Genomic DNA, 21835 nt, shown 5'->3' with positions numbered 1-21835 from the left:
AGGAAAAGTTAATTAAGCCATTATTTATTGAAAAGTCAATTATCTTTAAAAAAAACCACCATAAACTTTCAATTAAAAAACTAAATGAATTAGCCTGGAGCTGTTTCGCAAGCGAATTGGTTGGACCTATCACTCCTGAGCTTTGGTTTGATATGTTCTGTTCTTTATTATTAAAAAAAAGTCTTTTTTTAAAAAAAAAAGACCGACTGATTACAACCCGATTTTTTTTTGGATTGTAACAGTCCAAGAATGGCCCAAAACTACCCCTGTTAATACTTATTGTCCGTTAAGAACAATTGATTTTTCAAATGTTGTAGATATAGATAATTTCTGAGTTGAAACTCAAAATAAATTTTGCATTTTTGATAATCAACGAGTAAAGTTAGCAAAAAACGGCAAAGTTTTAACTACAAGGCACTCTCTGCGGACTCTGAAGTAGAAATAGCCCCCCTCTGAGTCTACAAAGATTGTATGAGTGTTGTTTGGGGGTGTACTGTAGGCAAATTTAATCAAAGTGGACTAAAGTAGCTTATTTCGTGCTGTTGTTGATGAAAAAGGCTAAATTTTGAAATGTTTATCCAGATTTTTTGACCAAAAAATTAAATCAAAACAATCAAAAATGCTTGTTCGTCTTCAAAAATGAAATCAACGACACTATTCTTAAAAATTATAACAAATTTTAGCAAAATTGACGAAAATTTAGGCAAAAATTCCGGAAAATGTGAATAAAAACAACGTGAATTCACTCTTCTTTTCTCAGAAGTTTAAGCCTCGATAACTCCCTGTAGAAAACGAAAATTAAAAAAATCTTTTTAATTCCATATTCTACGCTGAACGAGCTTTCTAATGATACCAGTCTCAACTCTCTACGATGAATATATCGAGCGGCGAAAATTCACTGAACAAAAAAAAAAAAACCCAGTTGAGTATATAGTTCCTCCCCCCTCAAGAGGGTCGGAACAATAACGGTTCGTAAATAGCTTAATAAGAGGTAGGATTAGCTATCATAATTGATATAAGCAATAATCGCAATTTGATTTGATAACGTGTCAGTTATAGATAGTCATATTATACTGGTGGAAAAATGAAAGAACATTTCCGGGAAAAGGCACGGTTGGCGAAGAAAGTTTCTGTACGCGCGAATGTGTGTGTTGTGGGAGGGGGGGGGGCTGTTTAAGTGTGTGCTATTATAAAAGAGATAGATAGATGTATAGAGGGTGGGGGAAGCAATGATTTATAAAGCTGCCGTCTAATCAGCTAATTAAATATTCGCTGCTTCCTCGCAAAATTAGCATTTCCTTTCCAAGGTGCCTTTCAACTATCATCGCTGTGTCAATTAGACGATATAACACACAGAAACGCGTACGCAAGGTGTGGGCGCTCAAAGTGCTCTCTCTTTCCCTTTGTTTTTTCATCGTCAATTTAGATTTCAATATTTGTCAGTGTATTATTTGAAACATGAGAGTTCTTCGAAAATCTTCAAATAAAATAGATTAAATAAAGATTGTTTAAAAAATTCTTACAGCTAACGAGATCAATATGTTACAGATTTTGATGTATTGTGGCTCATATAAGGTATAACAAGCACGTACAATAAGGTACAAACAAAATAAGCGGTTGAACTCGAATTCGTCTCTTATTTTTTAAAAATCTTTTCTCTGTTTTAAAAGCGGTTTTTCCAAACAGAGCATCACAATTTTACAGAACAACAAAATGAAACATTTAGAGAAATAATGATAAAAAGTGACAGCTAACAAAGTTAATTTCTATCAGGTTATGATGTGTTTGTTTCATGTTAAAGTTTAAGTGATTCGGATAAAGTGTTGTTTCAACCACGAAGCAGTGGTACTTGTACAAGCTATCGAAAGGTTACTGATCTTTTTTTCGGGGTTCCAAATTAGTCTAAAGCTTCACTTAATGAGTTGTTTATTGCTGTGACAAATAAATAAATAATCCACTGGTACCTTATCCACAGCCAAGATGAAACTTAACAGATGCTAAATTGGGACGTATTCAGGATCTAATTGATGAAAAAATAAGTATTGTTTTCCTTTTGTATATTTTAAAGTTGAGCATTTTTTAACCATTTATTGAGGGCGCTGAGCTTACACATGCAAGCTCCTATAAAAGAGCTGAGCAATGTCGTTGAACTAGACTTAAAAATAAGTCAGTTTTTTAAACAAATATTCATAATATTTAAAGTTTTGCTTAGAAATAAATTTGTAAAATATAGTAATCAAGTTGCCTTAATAACTGCGCCCGTTGTTTTCCTGTTTTCTGCCTATTTTAGGACTTGAAGTAAGGTTCAAACTGGTGATGCTTTTTTGAAATAATAATGTTGTTTTTTTTTAATTCCATATATTTAAGCTTACGCTTAGCTTACAAAAAAGAGTTGCTTTAAGAACTGTCCACGATGTTTTTTCTTTTTTTCTGTCTTTTTTGTGACTTGAGGTAATTTTTGTAAAAGATGATTCTACGCCAAAGTCATTGTTGTTCATAGACATTGGCCATACCATTCATTAACCGCTTATATCTTCATCTTCAAATTTGCTGTCTTTAATTTCGTACAGAAGTTCAAGTTGCTTTTTAAAGTCAAAAACTGAAAGCAATGAAAGTTGTTTAATTTAGATTAATCAATCAGGCTGATTGCTATCAGCGTGACAAAATTGTATGAATGAACTAGTTATGGAGTTGAAAATTTGCGTATCCAATTTCTGACACCTGTGACAACTTTTAACATTTAATGGTTCAATCTCTTGCTTTGTAGATCAAACTCTTGGCTGAGACAGATGCTGTACTTTGCACAAGCCGATGATGCATATAATTTTAAATGTTTTGTGCATGTTTTTTATTATTGTCATTTAGACGGAAAATGAATCCGACGAGTTCTGAATCTTAAGTTTGTCTAGATTTCGGAATGTATATAAAAAGTCATTTTAGTCACCCATTGTTGAGTCAAACTACCCAGCAATATGTTCTGATGAGATTTTTTGGGCTCGTGATTGATTGAAGTGATTATTAATTGCTCTCAAACAAAAAGTTTGTAACAATTATTTGAATGTGTTTGTCTTTTTTGCTATTTGGGTTTGATCGAGTTTTTGTTTAACGCTTTGACTTTTCGTCTGCAAAAATGAGATAAGAAAGAAAAAAGAATATATTTCTTTGATCAGGTAATACAAATCTAACATCTAATAATAAACAAAATAATTCTTTACCGCAACCAAAGAGGACAGGTAACGGGGTACTAGTACCCGCAAATCCTGCCCCAGTGAGATAAACTGGTTGACGTGAGGGCAAGAATTGTCTGTTGTGCTGTGCCCTTAGAGCTGTAGTAGTCTCTAAGTATACGTATCTCAAAAGTGCTGCGGGAATTTCATGATTTGAAGGTCAATTTTGGGTAGTTTGCACCCCTCTTTTGTGCTTTTTTCTTCGAGAAGAATTGCTTCGATGAGATGAAGTCAGAACAGTATGTGCAAAGCAAATTAACGAGCCTAACTGTAATCATTATTATTATTGAAAAGCATCAAAATTTTGTTCAACCCGATTGTGTGGGTTGATGAGGACGAAATTTTGAAGACCCGATTGTGAGGGTTTTTCGGGAACAAAGAAAAGCAAAGACTCAATTGCGTGGGTACCATGGTGATTTGTGGATACAAGCCTGATCGTAATAAAACTTTCTGAGAATCAACTAAACTTATAACTGATTTCAACCATGAGTTCCCCAACCAAGCGTTTTGTCAAAATCAGGTTATTTTAAAATCAAAATTTTTGTTTCAGTTGGAGTTCTAACAGCCAAACAAGCACAAGCAATAACAGTATTAGTGGGTGCAATCTCAATAGTGTTCGTGGCTCTGATTACAGTTCTCTTCATCGTGTTCTGTTACTACAAGAAGAAACGAGATGAATTCTTGTACTCATCCTGCACAGGGTTCAACCAGGGTCACTTTGGGGTGGAAACCGGAGCTGATTTGAAAGGATTATCCCCCATGTATTCCCAGGGAACGAACAGCACCTCCAAGTATTTCTATGGAAACATGCAACATGGAGTTGTAGCGAACCAGTACCACATGAGTGATATCTACGCTACTGCGGTGACTGGTCCAGGTGGGAAAAGACAGAGCTTCATGGTCGGATCCGGAACTTATGCCACCAAATCTGGGATACAAGGTGAGCGTTGTTAGGTTGAAATTATGGGTCTTTCTCGTTGTAGCACCGCCCCCCCCCCATATTAGTGGTCATATAACCTGTACCCCCTCCCATCATGGTAAAAAATACCATAATGGGGGGCTAAAGTTTCATGGGGGCTATAATGGGAAGACTCGAAATTACCACCAAATGTTGGTTGTACTCGAGATAAGTTTGTCATAGTAGGGAATTGACCTCTGTTTGTTCAAGGAAAACTTTGCTAAAGAGTGGAGCCTTTAGGAACAAGAAGGAAACCAAAGTTCGAGTCCTTAAGGACCTGTTCGTGATGTACTGATATAATCCACTAGGCTTCCTTTCACAACAGTTGCACGTCCTTAGACGCTCTATCAGTGACATAGGTTGCTTAACTGTAAAAAGGCGCAGATATGACCTTACAACGTAATTTTTAGACTTCTGAAATGTACTTAGTTTTGCAATTCGGCATTTTCGTTGAACTTTAAAAAATTGAACATAGAAAATTATTTAGTCTTAAAAATTATGTAAAAATATCTTTTTACATAATTTTATCTTGTCAATATTTTATCTTGTTAATCTGTGTCAATATTAAATTATTGCTTAGTCGTTGAGAAGTGTTTTTAATGTCCCAGAAGTTGATATTATCCATTTGAACTATTAGTTGCTAGGGGAGACAGAAATAAATGAATGCCCGTCCTATAAAAATTAATTTTGCGTTTATTGTTTTTCCATTTCTAATACATATTGAGGCGTTCCTAGTTGTTCCACAATTAAACATCTAATTCTCTATTAAAACGCCCAAATTTTTCGTGTTTTTTCAAAGAAATTTGTTCTTGAGTCTAGAGTTCAGTATTATTTTCATTTTCTTCTGTTATCTGTAATTCCAGTTAAATTTTCAGAAATTTATTTCATTCAAGATTAAAAAGTTTAAAGCGCGGATCTTTCCCTGTACAATTGTCAACACAGATTGCGATACAATATATGTAAATTATGAGAAAAATGGGGGAGGGGTTAAGAATGTGGGAAAACGTTCCCATTTTCAGTTGTGGCTTCTAGACAAATCCAATATTTGACCATGTTGACCATAGCTGGCATTTTTATGAGGGATAACCTTTCAAAGCTAAACATCACCGTAATCCCCCTCTCTTTCTCTCTCTCTCTCTCTCTCTCTCTCTCTCTCTCTCTTCCATATTCCTGCCTGTTTGTACTTAACGTCTCGTGTATTAAGATAGCATTCAACTAACACTCGTAAATTTATCTTCTTAGCCCAAATCAATTGGGTTCAATTTACATTTTCACCTCGGGCATTTTTCCTTCCCCTATTGTTATGCCACTAACTTAAGCTACCTGGTGCTTGTATAGAGCGCGCATGCTTGTTTGACGAAAGGACTGAAATAATAGCCCTGATTATTGCGATTAAGCTGAAATTTTATCTTTTCAGACCCGGTTTTCATTCTGTGGGTCACTTTTCATTTCAAAGCGAAGCAAAAACGCTTCGGCGCTTGCTTAACTCTACACGTTTCAACCGCGGCTTTGTATATGCAGAAAAATTGCACTTTTTTGTGCTAGTCATCAGGCATCATCGCCGCTCTGAAAATTATTATATGGAAAAACGGATTATTCCCGCTAGCGTTTTTGGCGGTAAAGTAAATTAAAGCCATGAAGAAAGCAGTAATTTATAGCCAAGAGCAAATTTAATAGAAGTTGGGGGAAAATTGCGCAAAAAAGGGATGAAAAGCGCTCCCCCAAGAATCTGATCATTTTTCGCCGGGTTCTATCAACACGCTCTCAGCCCTCAAGTTATGTTCAATCATCTTATAAATCATTAATTTAATGCATTTCTGAGAGTGAAAGAGCTGCCATTTTTGCGCACATAGTTGCCTTTTGCCTGTCAAAAAAAGATTGAAAATGGTTTTAAAGTTGCCCATTTTGCAAATAGGCATTTTTTTCTTCCACTCTGTTGCATTTTGAACATTGATTCAAATTGACTGGAGAGGAATTTGTAGCGATTGTTTTGGTGGTGATTTTTGAGGTTGTCAGACATGGCGGGGTGGTGTTGTAAAGTTTGTTCACGTGCACTGCACTATAGTTGATGAGCCTGGTAATAATTGCTCTCAAACTGTTGTTTCTTTTTAATTAGCATAAGGAAAAATGAAAAAGTACGTTGCAGAAAAAAGAACTTTTGCTGAAATTGAACAATTATTTGTATTTTGCCTAATGATTTAAAGAGGCGACTTTGCTTGTGTATCTTGAAAAAATTCCTTTACGAATAATGAAAAATTTCAATTAATTATGTCCCATTTACATAAAAGTGTTTTTTCAGTAATCGCTGTCAACAAGTTGTTACAATTTAATGATAAATTTTTAAAAAGAACACTGAATTGATCTACATATTACTGCACATAGTTTGTTGATTCCAGAAATGTTCGCAAAACAATTTGGAAGTGCAAAAAAATCAATTATAACATAGTATACAAATAAATTTTGATTATTCGATTTAACAAAAAAATGATTCTGATTCTGTTGAGGTCGCAATTAATAGACATATAATATTTTCAGACCGAATTCTTGTAACAACATGATAAGCAGCTCCAAAATTTGGTTCAACTTCTAATATAACAAGGCGGCTCGTTAATGTGCGTTCGCACATGATGTTCCGACCCGAGCTCATCTACATTTTTGACTAAAATGTCAACCAAATCAAGAGATAACAAAAATAGATGTTTGAGTTTAAAACAATCGTTACACATTCTATCTACTAATTGAATTACTAATGCCATGCTTCATTACAGCACCAACGTGACCTGACATTGAAGAGACTAGAAAAAAAATAGCACCAACAAAATTTTGGCGGCAAAAAATGAATATCTAAATTTAAAAGCACCTGGTAACAACGTCAAAATGCAGTCAGATAAAACCTTAACTACACAAGTTTACCTTTTACTAACTATACAGCAGATGAAAAGTTTTCTTAACGAGACTAGGTAACAAGCCGACAAAAAGAACGAACAGTGAGGCGAAACTTAAAAATTAATCAACATTTTTTGCACCAAGAAAATTCGAAAATCTTAAAAAACATTGGTTTTTAATAAAAAAATCCTTGATAAATTACTAAAAAGTCATTACAAAACCAAAAGCACCCGTCTGTGGTCAGACTATGCCATAGAAACAAACTAAAGAGAAACTCAAAAAATTACAAACGATTTGCGAAAACACAAACCTTTGCTACCATTAAAATCAATACCTATCATCTGAATATGTATTTTTAATTCAGTTGTTATTTCTGCTATTTCAGTTGAAGGATTTATACTGAAAGATTAAATAAGTTTACTTGGGCCACATTTAAAAACCATTGGGATCTGTTATTACGCGATTGTTCTGAAGGAAGAGAAAAAGAAACGCAAAAAATGGCCATTCAATAAACGTTCAGAAAAACGAAACAACAGTGGCACATAATATCAATATATATGTTATTTCTTGAAATACACGAAATTCGATGGGACATCTGATTGATGAATAGAAGTTAAATTTGACGAAAGGAACCTATTCGCTATATACTGAATGTTTCGAGCAACATCATTCATTCAGTCCTCAATTACAAGCCTATGAGATCTGTGAGCAATTTACGGCTACCTAAAGAACAAAAACAGCGAATTCAGGAAAAAAAATTGAGCGACAAAAGGGTCGAAGGCATTAAAAAAATGAACTTTTCACTAAACACTCTTCAATTTTAAATTAATTTTTCAGGAGCAATGGGAAAACCTTTTTTATCAATATAATTTCAAAAAATCAACAAATATAAACAAATACATTAGACGCACGAAAATTGCGGGAAAACACGTATTATCAACGCCATTAAATTCATTAGCCTTCAACGGAAGCCAGTATATACAATAAATGATGCCTCGAGGGGACAATAAGTTTTTTTGCCAATCGTATTTCATCAATAAGACCTTACAACAAGTTAATGACTATGAAAACAACAACAGAGAGAGGCAAAAACCACAAATTCAGTAGAAAAGTGCCTGAAGAAAATGTCGAAGCAACTCAAATCATAAGCTCTTCCCTGAAAACTTTATTTATGATCCGTTGAACTTCTTCCCTAAACCAATAGGGACTCTCAGCAGTAAGATGATGTGATAAGATTTCAAAAGGATCGAAAAACAAAATAAAGTACCCAAAAAAAATATGAATTCTCGTGGCATTGATGTTTTAAAACTAATAGGTAGAAGATAAAACCGCTAACCAGATTAATTTTGGCTATAGTAGAACGGAAATGGATTCTGTTAGAACCAACAATGACCAAGAGTATTCACGAAAAAAAATTAGGAATGGTTGAATTTCAAAAAAGTTTCGAAAAATTATTTTTAAACCCTTAACAGCCAGTAAACTCAATCTTTCATCGGAGCTCAATGACGATGCTCAGATATAACCCATAGGGAGGAAAATGATGTCTGTCATGCATAGATAGTTAAAAAGACATCACAATAAGTCTTATGACAGAAAACAATAACAAAAACAGCAAAAACTAAAATTCAGTAGAAAAATGCGAGAAGAAAGTGTCGAAGACAATTAAACCATTAGCTATTCTCTGAAAACTTTCTCTGTGATCCACTGAACGTCCTCTCTAAGCCAATTGGATTACAATAATCTTTGGATAATGTGATAAAGAGTTCAAAAGTGACCAATAATTCAAAAAATCCAAAAAAAAAATTTAAAAAAATTGAAATCTTTGTCATTGAAGTCATATAACCAATAGCTAGAAGATAAAACAGCTAAACAGAATATTTTTAGTCGCAGTAAAAGCAAGTGGGTCCAGTCAATACTGAAACTCACTAACAGTTCAAGAAAAATTTAGGAATTGTTATTGTTCAAATAAAATTTTCGAAAAATGATTTTTATTTTAACAGACATTAAATTCAATAGCTTTCAACGGAAGTCAATAAAAACGCTGAAAGATGCCCCGGTGGCAGTACATTTATGTTTGTCATGCATAGGTATTCATTATGAGATCACAGTAAGTATAATGACTATTAAAACAACAATAAAAAAAAGGAGAAAACCAAAAAATCAGTAGAAAAGTGCAAGAAGAACGTGTCGAAGCCATTTAAACCATAAATTTTTGTTTAAAATTTTTATTGGTCATCCACAGAACATCGTTTTTAAGCTAATGGGAACTGTCAATATTTGGATAATGTGATAAGATTTCAAAAGTAACCAATAATACGTAAAAATCCAAAAAAAATTTTAAAAAATTGAAATTTTTTGTCATTGAAGTCATATAACCAATAGATAGAAGATAAAACCCCTAACCAGTTTAATTTTGGTTGCAGTAGGAAGGAAGAGGGTGCTCTCACCCCTGGACTGACTTACAATTCACTATAATAAGATTATGATTCTTTAATATTCAAAAAAAAATTCGAAAAATTATTTTTTAAGTCTTAACAGCCATTAGCCGCCCCCTCAATGAAATAGACATGTTCACTTAATGCTCATTATGGAACATATTGCACTGTTAGTCAAGGAATCCCTACCATAGGACTCCAAAAAAAATAGTAAAACTTCAAAAAGAAATTCAAAATTTCATTCAAAATTACGAAAACTCAGAATCGAAGCCAAAAAAAAACATGAGCAATTCCTTGAAAACGACGTTTTTTGTTCATTGCGCTTCATTCGACTATAAAGGAGTTTTGTCATTAATAGAACGTCGATATAAAATGTGACTTGTCTCTAGGTGACTTAAAAAAGCAAAAAAGAGAAAAGTTTTATTAAAAAAAGGGCTCTCAATTAGAGTTCGATTTTTTTTTTGATAGTGAACTTCCCTATGAGACCAGAACTAGTCTTTCTATCGCCTTGCATTCAACTTTTACGAACTCAAAATTTATTTTTTTTATAGAAATTTGAATTAATGTTTTCGTAAAAAAGATCTTAGTTTGAAGAAAATTGTACTAAAAGTGAACAATCATGCTAAAGATCCCATTGTTCACACAAAACTTCAATCCTCGATAACTCCTCGAAAAAAACGAAATTCAAAAAAATCTTTTTACTTTTGAATTCTACGCTGGACCAGCTTTTTAATGATACCGCTCACATTTCTCTACGACGAATATATCGATCGGCCAAAATTCACTGAACAAAAAAAAAAAACCCATTTGAGTATATAGTTCCTTCCCCCACAAGTGGGGTCGGAACAAAAAGGTGTTCAGTTTTCGTACTGTAATTACAGATATGAGCACGACACCACTCACTAGCACTGGTCTTGACCTCTTCATGGAAGCTTCCCAATATTACGATTCCTACGAGAGTATGTTACAAGAGTACGCTAGAGACATCCCCTGCGCTGCCATATCAATCGAGACCCCATCAAACGTCCAGAACCCTCAGAACCAGGCACTGCTAGACCTTAACGGAATCTTCGGTCCTGGTCTGATGCTGTCACGTGGGTACATGGTGACGTCACACCATAGCGAGGACAAGTCGGGTTCTGGTGTTGGGGGCGGGGGTTCGGCGGAAGGAAAATCGGAAAGTGTGAGGTTGGTTCGACTGACAGAGAAGGCTGGAGATGACGACCACAAAATGTTTGCCATGCAAGTAATGACAATGGCGAATTTTACGCATCCGAATGTGCTGCTAATGCACGGAGTTACATTCACAAGTGAGTTATATTATTATAAATTTTTAAGTTTTTTAACTAAACATTTTAAGTTTTTAACTAAATATTATCTGAGCAATTAAGAAACATCATTTTTGATTGAACATTTTTTCAGATCAGACAAAATAAATATTGGATAGTATTTTTAAAAATTTTAAAATCTTTGAGTTTAAAATCTAACTTCTTGTACTTTGAACTTGAGTTAAAAAGTAGGGTCAAATGTAAATTTTGAAACTCCAAAAGGAAACCACGTAGAGAAAAAATAAGATGCGTAAAAATCGTTGTAGTGCTTTTTATTAAAAAAAAGCCTAGAATAATTTTTTATGAAAGTAAAACAATGCTATATACAAATCGTACTCTTTTTCTAATCATGCTTCCTTTTTGGAATTTAAAATTTAACATTTGGACTTTAAATTTAACATCTCTCAATTCAGGAAATGACCTCCATTTATCTAATGAAGCTTACTATTGCTGTTTATTCAGCTCAATTAAACTAATTCACATATGTCAAAATTATTCTCAGCTTTGCAAAAAAACTAAATTTACTTGAAATAATTGGTAATGAGTATTTGATGAGAGCTTTCAATTTGGTCAATTTAGAAGTGAAGTACTCGATCACCTTTGGTCTTAAGGACAAATCAATGAACGAACCCCTCCCCCGCCCCCATTTGCAAGATACAACTGGTACTTGCCGTATAATAAATGAGATAACAAAACAACTTCTAACTAGCTAGTTATTGAAGGAAGGAAATTAGTATCCTAAATTGGTCTTTATTGCCTTGTTTGTCTTCCTTATTAGCCTCAATTGCTCCCCTCCAATAACCCCCTTTCCCCTACCCTTTCCCTAATATCCGCTCAATATAGCCCCTGTTTGATTACTGCTTGCAAGGAAAAAGGAAACCCAATTTTGCTTGTTCACGATGTGAATTTCGTTGATTTTGTGAATAAATTTAACTACCATTTTGTCTTGTTCAAAATCTACAACTCCTAAAAGCGACGCTTATTATCAAAAGGTTCTGCTAATTATATGGATTTTGTTTGAGGAATGAATCAATTACAAGAAAACTCATAAAAACTGATCTAATTTTCAAGCAATTATTTTTCAAAAATGTCATGAATCCTGATTGTTTTGATTTGATATATTTAAAAAATCCTTGATCGGGTAAAATTCCAATAATGGAAATTGTCTTCTATTAATGAAATTCTCTTTGGCGCTAAACTATTGGATTATTTTTATCTGATAACAACTGAACAGTAAAAGTCATGAACTTAATGTCGGGCTATCGATCAATTTCTCTTGGGAATTTTGAAAAAAACATCAGTAGACGTGCGTAATAAAATACTACCGAAAAATGCAAACATATGGCTGAAATTGAGCTTCAAATTAAGGTTTGCCGCATTTTTGTCTAAAGAGTTTCAATGTTTTGAAGGAATATCTATGCTTTCTGAGAGATTTGGACAGGGTTTCAAAAATTTTGAAAATATTTGTCTTCATACTCTTAAAGGAAGCTCTACATTTTATAATCATGATCATACTCGTTGCTTTCCCTCGTATTTCTTGTGCGACCGATTTAAGTGATTTCTGTCTAACACACACAAACATTAAAACAATCACGTGCGCATTTTAAAATGCCGAAAATTTGCAGTGCCAGAAGTCAAAATGCCAAAGTTGCTACTAAGCCAGAAGTTGAATTTCGTTGACTTTCGTCATTTTAAAAAGTGCGCGTTTCGTGTTTTAAGCATGGTTAAGTGACTCTGCAGAAGTCACTTTGACTTAATATCTCGAACCTTTTCGCGGTGTTCGATAAACGCCAGAAGTTCTCAGTGACTTCAAGCAGAGTCACCTCAACATTACTTCACACACACACACGCACACACACACACACACACACACACACACACACACTATGGTTTTATTTTGGCATACGGCGATCTAAGTTGAGATGGTTTCATTGATCAAGATGGTTTTGATCATTAAAACACTCAAGTACGCATTTTTAAATGCCGAACGTCTGCAGTGCCAGTTAAATACCAGCAGTTCCTGTATACTTAGCCTGAATTTTGACTTCCATAAACTTTCGTCATTTTAAAACGTGCACGTTTTGTGTTTTAAGTAATGGTTAAGCGACTCTGCTTGAAGTCACTGAGAACTTCTGGCGTTTATCGAGAACCGCGAAGCGGTTCGAGATATTGAGTCAGAATTTCCATGTGACTTCTGCAGAATCACTTAACCATGCTTAAAACACGAAACGCGCACGTTTTAAAATGACGAAAGTCAACGAAATCCAACTTCTGGCTAAGTAGCAACTTCTGGCATGTTGAGTTCTGGCACTGCAGACTTCCGGCATACACGTGAGTGTTTTTAGCAAGGTTACGTGACTCTGCAGAACTCACTTAGAAATTGTGACTGGATATCTCGAACTACTTCAAGCGGAAGCTATAGGAGTCACGGAACCTATACTTAATTATTCTAACATTTTTTAAATATTCTGAGCCAACTGAAGTTTGTATGTGTCATTCTCCTCACGTTCCAGACAGACGCTATTTTGTCGTAGTCCCCTCTCAATCAGTCTCTCCATCCTCTCTAAATAACACATAGTTTTGTTAAAGTCATTCGATTATATAATTAGATGAAGTTTTTTCTTAAAAGCGTTTTTGTTGTTTAAGTCAATTAGATTATTAATTGCTCTCAATCGAGTTGGTAGCAATTATATTGGTCTCTGATTGTTTTTTTCTCAAAAACGTGTTGAACAGGTAAAGACCGGAGGACATTAATTCGCTGAGCAGTTCTCTTGAAGCTTTAATGGTCTCTTATTGTAGAAATAACTAAAGCTGCTGAGGACATAAAAGAAGCTGCTAACCGCAGACATAAAACCATGTTACGAGGACATAAAATCACCCTCCAACGTAACCCCACAGTGGAACCCCCTTGAGACCCCCGCCACTCCGCCCCCAAAAAAATAATATAAATCTCAATTCTCCCCTTCGTAATGTTTGTCTTATATTCAAATAAGAGATATCCAATTTTTCAATAGCATGAAGCAAAGATCTGACGTGGTTTAAGTGTTATTAGTCTGTAGGTACATGATTATGTCCCATTGCCTTTCAACACGTTAACATTTTCAAAAAAAACATAAGTTTTTAAAAATCTTTGAGTCCACAATTATTAAATGACTAAATGATAACAAAGATGAACAATGACCATAACAGAAATTCACCGGCCAATAAAATGTTAACAATAAAATGTGGCATTTAGTTCCTCCCATTTGAGGTAGAGCCGTAACAATCGTCGCCAATGTCCTATTTTACTTGTTCTATGTCCCTCCGCCCTTTAATTTTTAATCGCCTCTGTAGGTGACACGTTTCAACAATCGCTTAATCCCATCACGTCTACCAAAAGCAACAAAATCAACAAAGAGCGTCACGTATTGTTTACTCTTCAGGAACTGTTTTTGTTTATTTATGGCTGATTGAAAAGAGGAATGCGTTATTTCTGTATGCAAAAAGCAGTCATCTATGTAATTGTGTGCAATTGATTTTTGATCGTATTTGTATCGTTAAAATTCCCTTTTTAAATCAATTTCGCTTTTTTTCAACTTTCACAATAATTAGATGGAAACAATTTTAGAACGTCTCCATAAAATTGATCAAAAGTCGATCATTTAGACTTCAACTGTTTACAAAGTTGAATAGCTCTGAGTTTGAACTATTGAATTAAATTAGTTTTAACTTTTGAACTTTTGAATTGTTCTGAAGTTAGAGCTGATCAGAGAGTTAAGTTGCGTCTTTCTAGAACAACAACAGATGATTAGGTTTGTTTGATGGATAGTTTTTGAAAATAAGGAGTGGGATAAAATTTAATGAGATGACGTTACTGTTTTCTCCATACTTAGTCGCACTTGATAACTATTTAATGATGAGTTGAAACCTGCGAGTTGAAATGAATATAAAATTTTGATATAAAATGGCAGTTAGATGTACATTTCCGTGTGTTATTTCATGAGTAAATTGTGACATCAACAGCCGCAATTAGTGCAGCTTCAGCAATGCTAGAATTTTGAGCATTCTCTTTTCTGATTTTTTTTTCAAAATGCGTAATTATATTTTGGCATCATTGATTTTGTTCAAAGTTCTTGGAAAAGTCATCTTTTAAACTTTGGTTTCAATGTTTCAAATGAAAAAAAAACTTGATTTGTTAAAGTTCTTAGCTACTAATATTTCTGTTGCTTGTTGATATTATTCATAATACGACTTAGTTTTCATTCAAAAAACGATCTGATGTTTCATAATTATATTTTAGGCGCTCCAATCTGCTGCGTCATTGAAGAACCCGACTTGGGCCCTCTCCACATTGTGCTGTCACAAATGACGTCACTGCTGCTCAAACAACAAGGCAACCAATCACATTCCTGCTCCACAGACTACCTCCAGATATCATCCCTCCAATCAGGACACGACACGTCAGCAGTCAACAGTGAAAAGTGCGGCAGTACCAATAATAACACAGCAGGCGGTGGTAATATAGTAACGTCGCCCTCTAGCGGGAAGTCTTCAGCATCGACATGCTCGTCGTTTAGTAATTACGGAAAGATTGCGAGTGGATCGCAGCAGCAGGTGGAAGTGGCGGATTTGCTGCATTTGTTGAGAGGAATCGCATCTGGCATGCAGTATTTGCACGATGGTGGAATTTATGTCCACAAGGTACTAAAATATGAGAAAATTTTGATTTTCTGAGGTCAATTATTCTTTTTCTTAAGAAAATTGTAACGTGAATTGGTCAGATATTTTTAAAATCGACCGTTCTTCATACAATGAGAGGTGAGATTGATCAAAATGTGCGTTTTATGAAAGTACCGAAAGTAGAGAAGAGATCTAAAGCGCTGTTAGTTTAGGCATCTGATCGAGGATTTAGCTGTTTAGTTTCTGAATAGTTCTAATCAACCACGATTGCCCGAAACCAATATTTGCCAAATCTTTATTAGGGGGATTTTGAGTTCTAGCCCCGCTGAGCTTTTGGATGATCACGAGAGAAGAACCAAACACTCTTTGAGTCTCATAAAGTTCTACTGTGCATCAAAACTCTTGACTGGTAGTGCTAATTAACCCGCGTGGTTGTTCAGGTGCTCTGTTCCATGAACGTGTTTGTGAACCGAAACAAGATGTGCAAAATTGGAGGCTTCGACATGAGAGCTGCTCTAGAGTTGCAGTCTTTCAATGCAGTTTCTGCCACTACGGGTGGAACCCTCAACCTCCCAGTACCTTCTCAGAAACTGTCTGAGGTAAGTTTGATTCAGATCCGGATAATTTTAAAAATAAGGAGCTTCTTGGTATTATCAAACCATTATGGGGTCTGAGGAGGAAGAAGAACCCTAAAAATATAATGATGATGATAGACCAATGACTTGTCTCTAAATTTAGCAGAGCTTTCACTCTCAAAATATGGAATTGAAGGATATTTACTGATTTGGCTAAATATTTTCATACAATGTTGGGGGGGGGGGGGGGGGAGTGGGTTTATGCAGGCACAGTGAAATGCGCCAATGCTGGATTCGAACCAGCATATTTCACTCGCAAGCCTAGAGTTCCAACTATTTCACCAACTGGTCTTAAGCTCTGGAACTTGTGCATCTTTTATACGCATTCTGTTGTTCTTTCTTGTTCCTCAATGGTTCATCTCTAGCCAAGCATGCGTTGAAAAAATAGCACTTTTTGTCACGTTATTTCAAGTTTATCATGAGCACAATTTATTTACACTAAGTTGTTCTCTCTCAACCTTCTAATGTACAGTATTTGTGTTCCTTCGTTTATTCCCTGAACTCAATCAATATAGTTTTGCAATTTGCCCGCTCTTTTCATGCTCTGTTTTTTTGCAGATAGTTGTTCAACTTTTACTCTCTGCATCTTGCGCGAATTAATTTTTAAATCTTAAAACGCATCCGAACAAAAAATTGACGCCGTCGTTTTAAAATCAAATTTTAATCACACGCACTTTGTTGGCTAAATTCTAAACTTTTAATATACGTTCCTTTTTGTCCGTGATGAACTTTGTTCATGCCTTTGTTGTGTTAGTTTAAAAGCTCTTCAGATATCTATGGACGAGACAAAATAACTGATAATAGTAACAAACATCACAATTTACAAAGAAACTCTATCTTCTCGCGTATATTTTCATGCTTATATTTGCATTAATAAGTGTAGATTTATCAAAGGTGATATTTCACTTCGAATTTTTCCCTCTCGTACTTTGATAGTACATGCATTGATTTCATGCCTTGAATAAGTATGAAAATTTTGTTAATTAAGCCTTCCTTCCGGGTTTTTCTAGCACAGAATAAATTCAACATGAAAGGGGCCCCCATACTTTGTTCATACAATTCTATCCTCATCAACGCTTCTAATCATTTTCGAATTTTCGCTTTACTTGAGTATTAATTAAGCGTTTCTTTGCCTTTCTAAGTGGAGAAACATACTGCAGCTCTATCACAGCGGAAATAAATATCTAGTACATTTGTATTTACACTGAAAAGTTGAATTTTCTGCTGAAACTTGTGGAAAAATTATTTTTAGTCACAACATTTCTCGCGCATAATGTTTCATTTTGGGTTGATGGTTCTGCGAACTACATTTTTTCCCTCGTTATATTGAGGAGTAGCAAATAAATTTGTTTGAAAGAGATATTCAACCAAAATTTTTAAAGGCGTTAAAATTTTTTTACTAAACTAATAAACAACTCGAGTACTGTAAGGTATCTTTTTTAATTGTGAAATTTAAGACCTTGAAAGAAGACTAAAAATCTAACCATCTACAATTGTTATTTCGAAGACCCTTAAATTCTACAAATTGGTCTAAATTGATAGTTGTATTCTTGTAAATATTCCCGATCCTTTACAAAAGTAAAATCAGTTTAATTTGTTAACTTTAGGTAAAATGTGCTCGCATACTCAAATGAGCAGTTAATATTTTCTGCCATTGATGTTTGAAAACTGAAATCTACTAAATTATTTTTACCATGAAAAAAGGAAGCTTTCTCGACGATTTATATTTTTCAATTTTTCTTTAAAAAAATGAGTATTTGAAAAAAATCGAAAAAGTATTCTAACGTCTTTTTTTGCCACGAATACTTTTTCTGCTATTTATGTGGATTCTAAATGCCATTGGGAAAATCGGATTTCAAATTGGAAATCACTTAATTAGTTTGATCACTTTTTCTAGTGAGAGCAAACATGTTAATTGATGTTTTGACGCATTTTTTGCTCGCTAGGCCGAATTTTGCCTATATCATTTACAGAAAACATCAAATTCTCTTAATTAGCCATAACGGTAATTTTTCCTCTCCTAAATTGGGCTCATTTGCAACCTCTTGTGGCTCTTATCAGGGAAAGAAAGGTACTTTGGTCAATTAATACGTCCCTATATCAATTTATAATCTATGTATCTATTATTTTCCTGACTCTTACGCTCTCGCATTTTGAGTGCTTCCCTTAATTTATGCTTCCCGTCCTTACTAGGGAATCCGCTTGTTTATAATGGATGAAATCTTAGCAAGTATGTAAACAAGTGGGAAAAGTGACAAAATTAGCCACTAGAAGCCCTATAGTGTGATTATTTAACATCAACTTAAGTAGGATCGTGATTTTGGGCCAATATATCTTAAAATTATTTATTAAGTTGATGTTTCATGTATATTGAGTGAAATAATCATGCATAAAAATATGAAGTATTAATCTATTGTTTTCCGTTCTTCTTTCCAAAGCCATGTGAAACAATGGCAAGGTGCGTAGAAACTCGACGCAGATTCTGAGAAATTTTCCAGAGTTTGCGAGTGATGTCTCGTATATCTTTTTCTCATAGTCTGTGTAATGATTAGAGATATAAATAAAACAAAAAAGAATAAAGCGAGAAAATGTTCGAGAAAAATGAAGTTCGTGATGTCTCGTCCAACGGGTGGAGAACGAAAAAAGGCACCTACAACGTAAATTAGATGCTCTCCTTGTTCAACGTAAACTCTAGTCTTGTTCCTCGATGCGAGAGCGATGACATGACGCCTTGAGGAACAAGGAAGAAGTAAACAATGTGTTATGATTGATAAATTTTAATTTTTTTAAAGTGAGATTTTTTGGTTAACCAAGTTGAGTTATTAAAATCTGCTCCCATAAAGTATCATTTGATTCGTTCCAGATGCAGAATATATTGGCTCCGTGGACAGCCCTGGAGATTTTTGAAGGTGCTCCTTTCTCGCAGGCCAGTGACGTTTGGTCATTTGGTACTATCATATGGAACGTGTTCTCTCTCGGACATGCGCCGTACTTCGAATGGAATCGGAAAGAGGTGGGTTGTCCGAATGTCTCAAATTATGAGATTTAGTGTGACTGTAACAAAGTATTAAGTTTGATCGAGTTACATTAGCAAAAGAAATTAGAGCTGCTTCAAGAAGTTTTTTTCCTGAATCTTTACCGAGTAGCTCTTTATGATTTTGCAGTTGATTTTACTCCAAATTAACTGTATACTGTGAAATAACAGGGTCTATAGAAACTTATCCATGGTTTCTTATCTTTGTATTTGAACATTTAGGTCAAGCTATACATTAAAAAGATCATTTCATGATGTCTCAATGTGTTCACAGATAGTTCGTATGTTGATGAGTGGATACCGACTGCCCCCTCCGGACGGATGTCCAGATGAAGTGTATGAGTTAATGATGGCATGCTGGTCCCTCCAACCCCTCTCTCGACCCCCCTTCTCCCTCGTTAGACAGTGTCTGGAGAAACTCATCTGCAACAGTCCCTCATCCCCACACAACACTTCGTCTCTTCTGGACCCCACTGGAACACACGCTTCTCTATTCCCGGGGTTAGCTTTAAACTCGACTTTGCTGTTATAAAACATCAATCTATTGAAAGTTTTTTTTGGATCTATTTTGTTTCGCCTCCCTCACCCCCCCCCCCCCCCCCCCGTTTTTATGACCCCCAGGAACAAATTATATGTTGTTATATAGCACGTTACTATGTAAGAAAATAGCAAGTGCGCCTGGGGGTCATAAAAGATTTATGCTCAATAAGCTGGGGGGGGGGGGGGGGGGGCAAAACAGAGTAGATCCGTTTTTTGTTCATGCCCCGTGTAGAAAGTAAGCCGGGGTTGTAGAAAGGTAGTAAACCCTCGCACATTACATAGCACATTACTATGTATTAAAATAGGGAAAGGTCTTCGTGAGAATATTTGATTGGATGAATTTGATTTGATATCATAGTAATGATCAAAGAGTGAAATATCATAACAATCATCAAAGTCAATCCATAACTGCCATTCATCTTTATAGCAGTATCTGGGCTCTACCCCACCCCCTTGAACAAAAAGGTTCTCCTCATTAGCCCGTGTGATCAAATTTAATCCTTTTCATGCACTGGTATTGTTTTGCATTTCATTGAACAAAATATTCAATTGATTATGGTCATAATGTAATGGGGGGAACGGAACAATTTCTAGATTTTCAAAGGTTTTGGTTATGACTGAAAAAAATTCAATTTTTCAAGAAGATAGTCAAGTATGAGATTTCTAATACGTAAATTTGAGATTGCTGTTTACAGATCTATGACCGACCCTCAAGACAACCTGCCATACGAGTCTGTAGCCGCGACTGCCCTCATAGACCGATTCCTGTTCGACCTGGGAATGGGCCACTACCAACCCGTGTTCGACCAGGCCGCAATCTCAAAAGTAGCCGAAATAGCAGTTCTCTCCAATAAACAGTTGCGTGACCTCGGAGTCAAGTCTAGCAAAGATCGTAAAGTCATCCTAGCAGCCGCAGTTTCAGCTTTGAAAAACTGTTCTAGAATATCGTCGAGTTCAAACTCAACAGTGAGGCATATTAATAATCCCCTAATTGCTGCTTCTTCATTACAACGAGTGCTTTGATCCTACCACACCTGGTCGGACTATATTTGACCTGCTGATAACTTTATGTATGTATATCAACACCTCCTTTATTTAAATTCTGCTTATTGTCTTTTTTATTCAATATCTTAGATTAAATTGATGTTTTTATCATTTTCATTTTTGTCATATTTCTCAAGCCTATTTCAGTGAACAAACTTGAAGATTGTTATTTCTTGGTATTCAATTAGGTCAGAGCTGCGGAGCTGTAATGATATACGAAAGTTCAAGGAAAGAATATAAAAACACTTAGCCTCTAAAGGAGACGTTTAATAATATTCGCCAAGCTATAATTTTTTTATTAAATTATTTCAAAGCAGCTTGGAGATTAAATCACCGACCCACCAAAAATTTCCCTCCTCAAAGTTTTCACGCAGAAGGCAAGAGCTGCGAAGTTCAAACCGTTTTCTCTTAATGTTAGTTGAAAATAATTGTAGTTTTATTAAAGATTTCCATTCTGCTTTCGATATCAGTTCTGGAAATATTTACAGCTTCCTGTTCTGCGATACCATTTGATTTGAAATATGTTTTTCTCTCTTTTTTATTGCGCTGCAAAATATCTCTTGTCAAATCTACATGAACATTTGAAGAATTTCAGCAAGATGGCCCGTGCGAGTCTGTGCAGACCACAAAATGTCCCCACTTAACTCTTAAGCTTTTCAAAACTGTATGCTATCACTGCAATAAACAGTTTTTCGAAAAGCAATTTTTAGTTACTATTTGCCTTGTTCTGCGGAAATTAGCAGTAGCAGTTTCTTTCAGAGAACTGTTAAGCATTCTGCTCTTTTTGATCTGTCCGAAGATTCTAACTATCAACTCAATAAAAACGTCACAGAACATTTCTAGCTATTTACTGTTTCTCTTTTGAAAAAAGAAGCACGTGGTTTTATTGTAAATGACAACAAGGAGGCTCGGTAATGTGCGTTCGCACATTAAGTTCCGACCCCGCTCATCTACATTTTTCACTTAATTGTCTACCGAATAGGAATGGATAAAAAAGTTAACATATCAACACATCGTTCAACAAACTACTAACGGAATAAAACTCTTCTCTAAAAATCTACTCTAGAGGGCCTATGAGACCTGTGGCTA

The 21835-nt window shown here is 35.1% G+C and overlaps 1 protein-coding gene across 1 annotated transcript in view; it reads left to right on the top strand.

Moving 5' to 3' along the window:
• The window catches only part of LOC142353899 (ephrin type-A receptor 3-like), a 36412-nt gene extending 15549 nt beyond the window's left edge, over positions 1–20863 (top strand). Inside the window, exons 8-14 of the mRNA XM_075406128.1 lie at positions 3778–4167; positions 10388–10816; positions 15114–15514; positions 15934–16092; positions 18992–19141; positions 19437–19663; positions 20398–20863. Coding sequence (XP_075262243.1) covers positions 3778–4167; positions 10388–10816; positions 15114–15514; positions 15934–16092; positions 18992–19141; positions 19437–19663; positions 20398–20725 — 2084 coding nt within the window. The 3' untranslated portion in view covers positions 20726–20863. The remainder of the gene's footprint in view (positions 1–3777; positions 4168–10387; positions 10817–15113; positions 15515–15933; positions 16093–18991; positions 19142–19436; positions 19664–20397) is intronic.
• Positions 20864–21835: the final 972 nt, after the last annotated feature.

This window comes from Convolutriloba macropyga, chromosome 15 (genome assembly GCF_964194025.1).
Source record: "Convolutriloba macropyga chromosome 15, txConMacr16.3, whole genome shotgun sequence".
Classification (NCBI taxonomy): domain Eukaryota; kingdom Metazoa; phylum Xenacoelomorpha; order Acoela; family Convolutidae; genus Convolutriloba; species Convolutriloba macropyga.
Note: the sequence above shows the minus strand (reverse complement) of the source record. Positions and strands in the feature narration are given on the sequence as shown.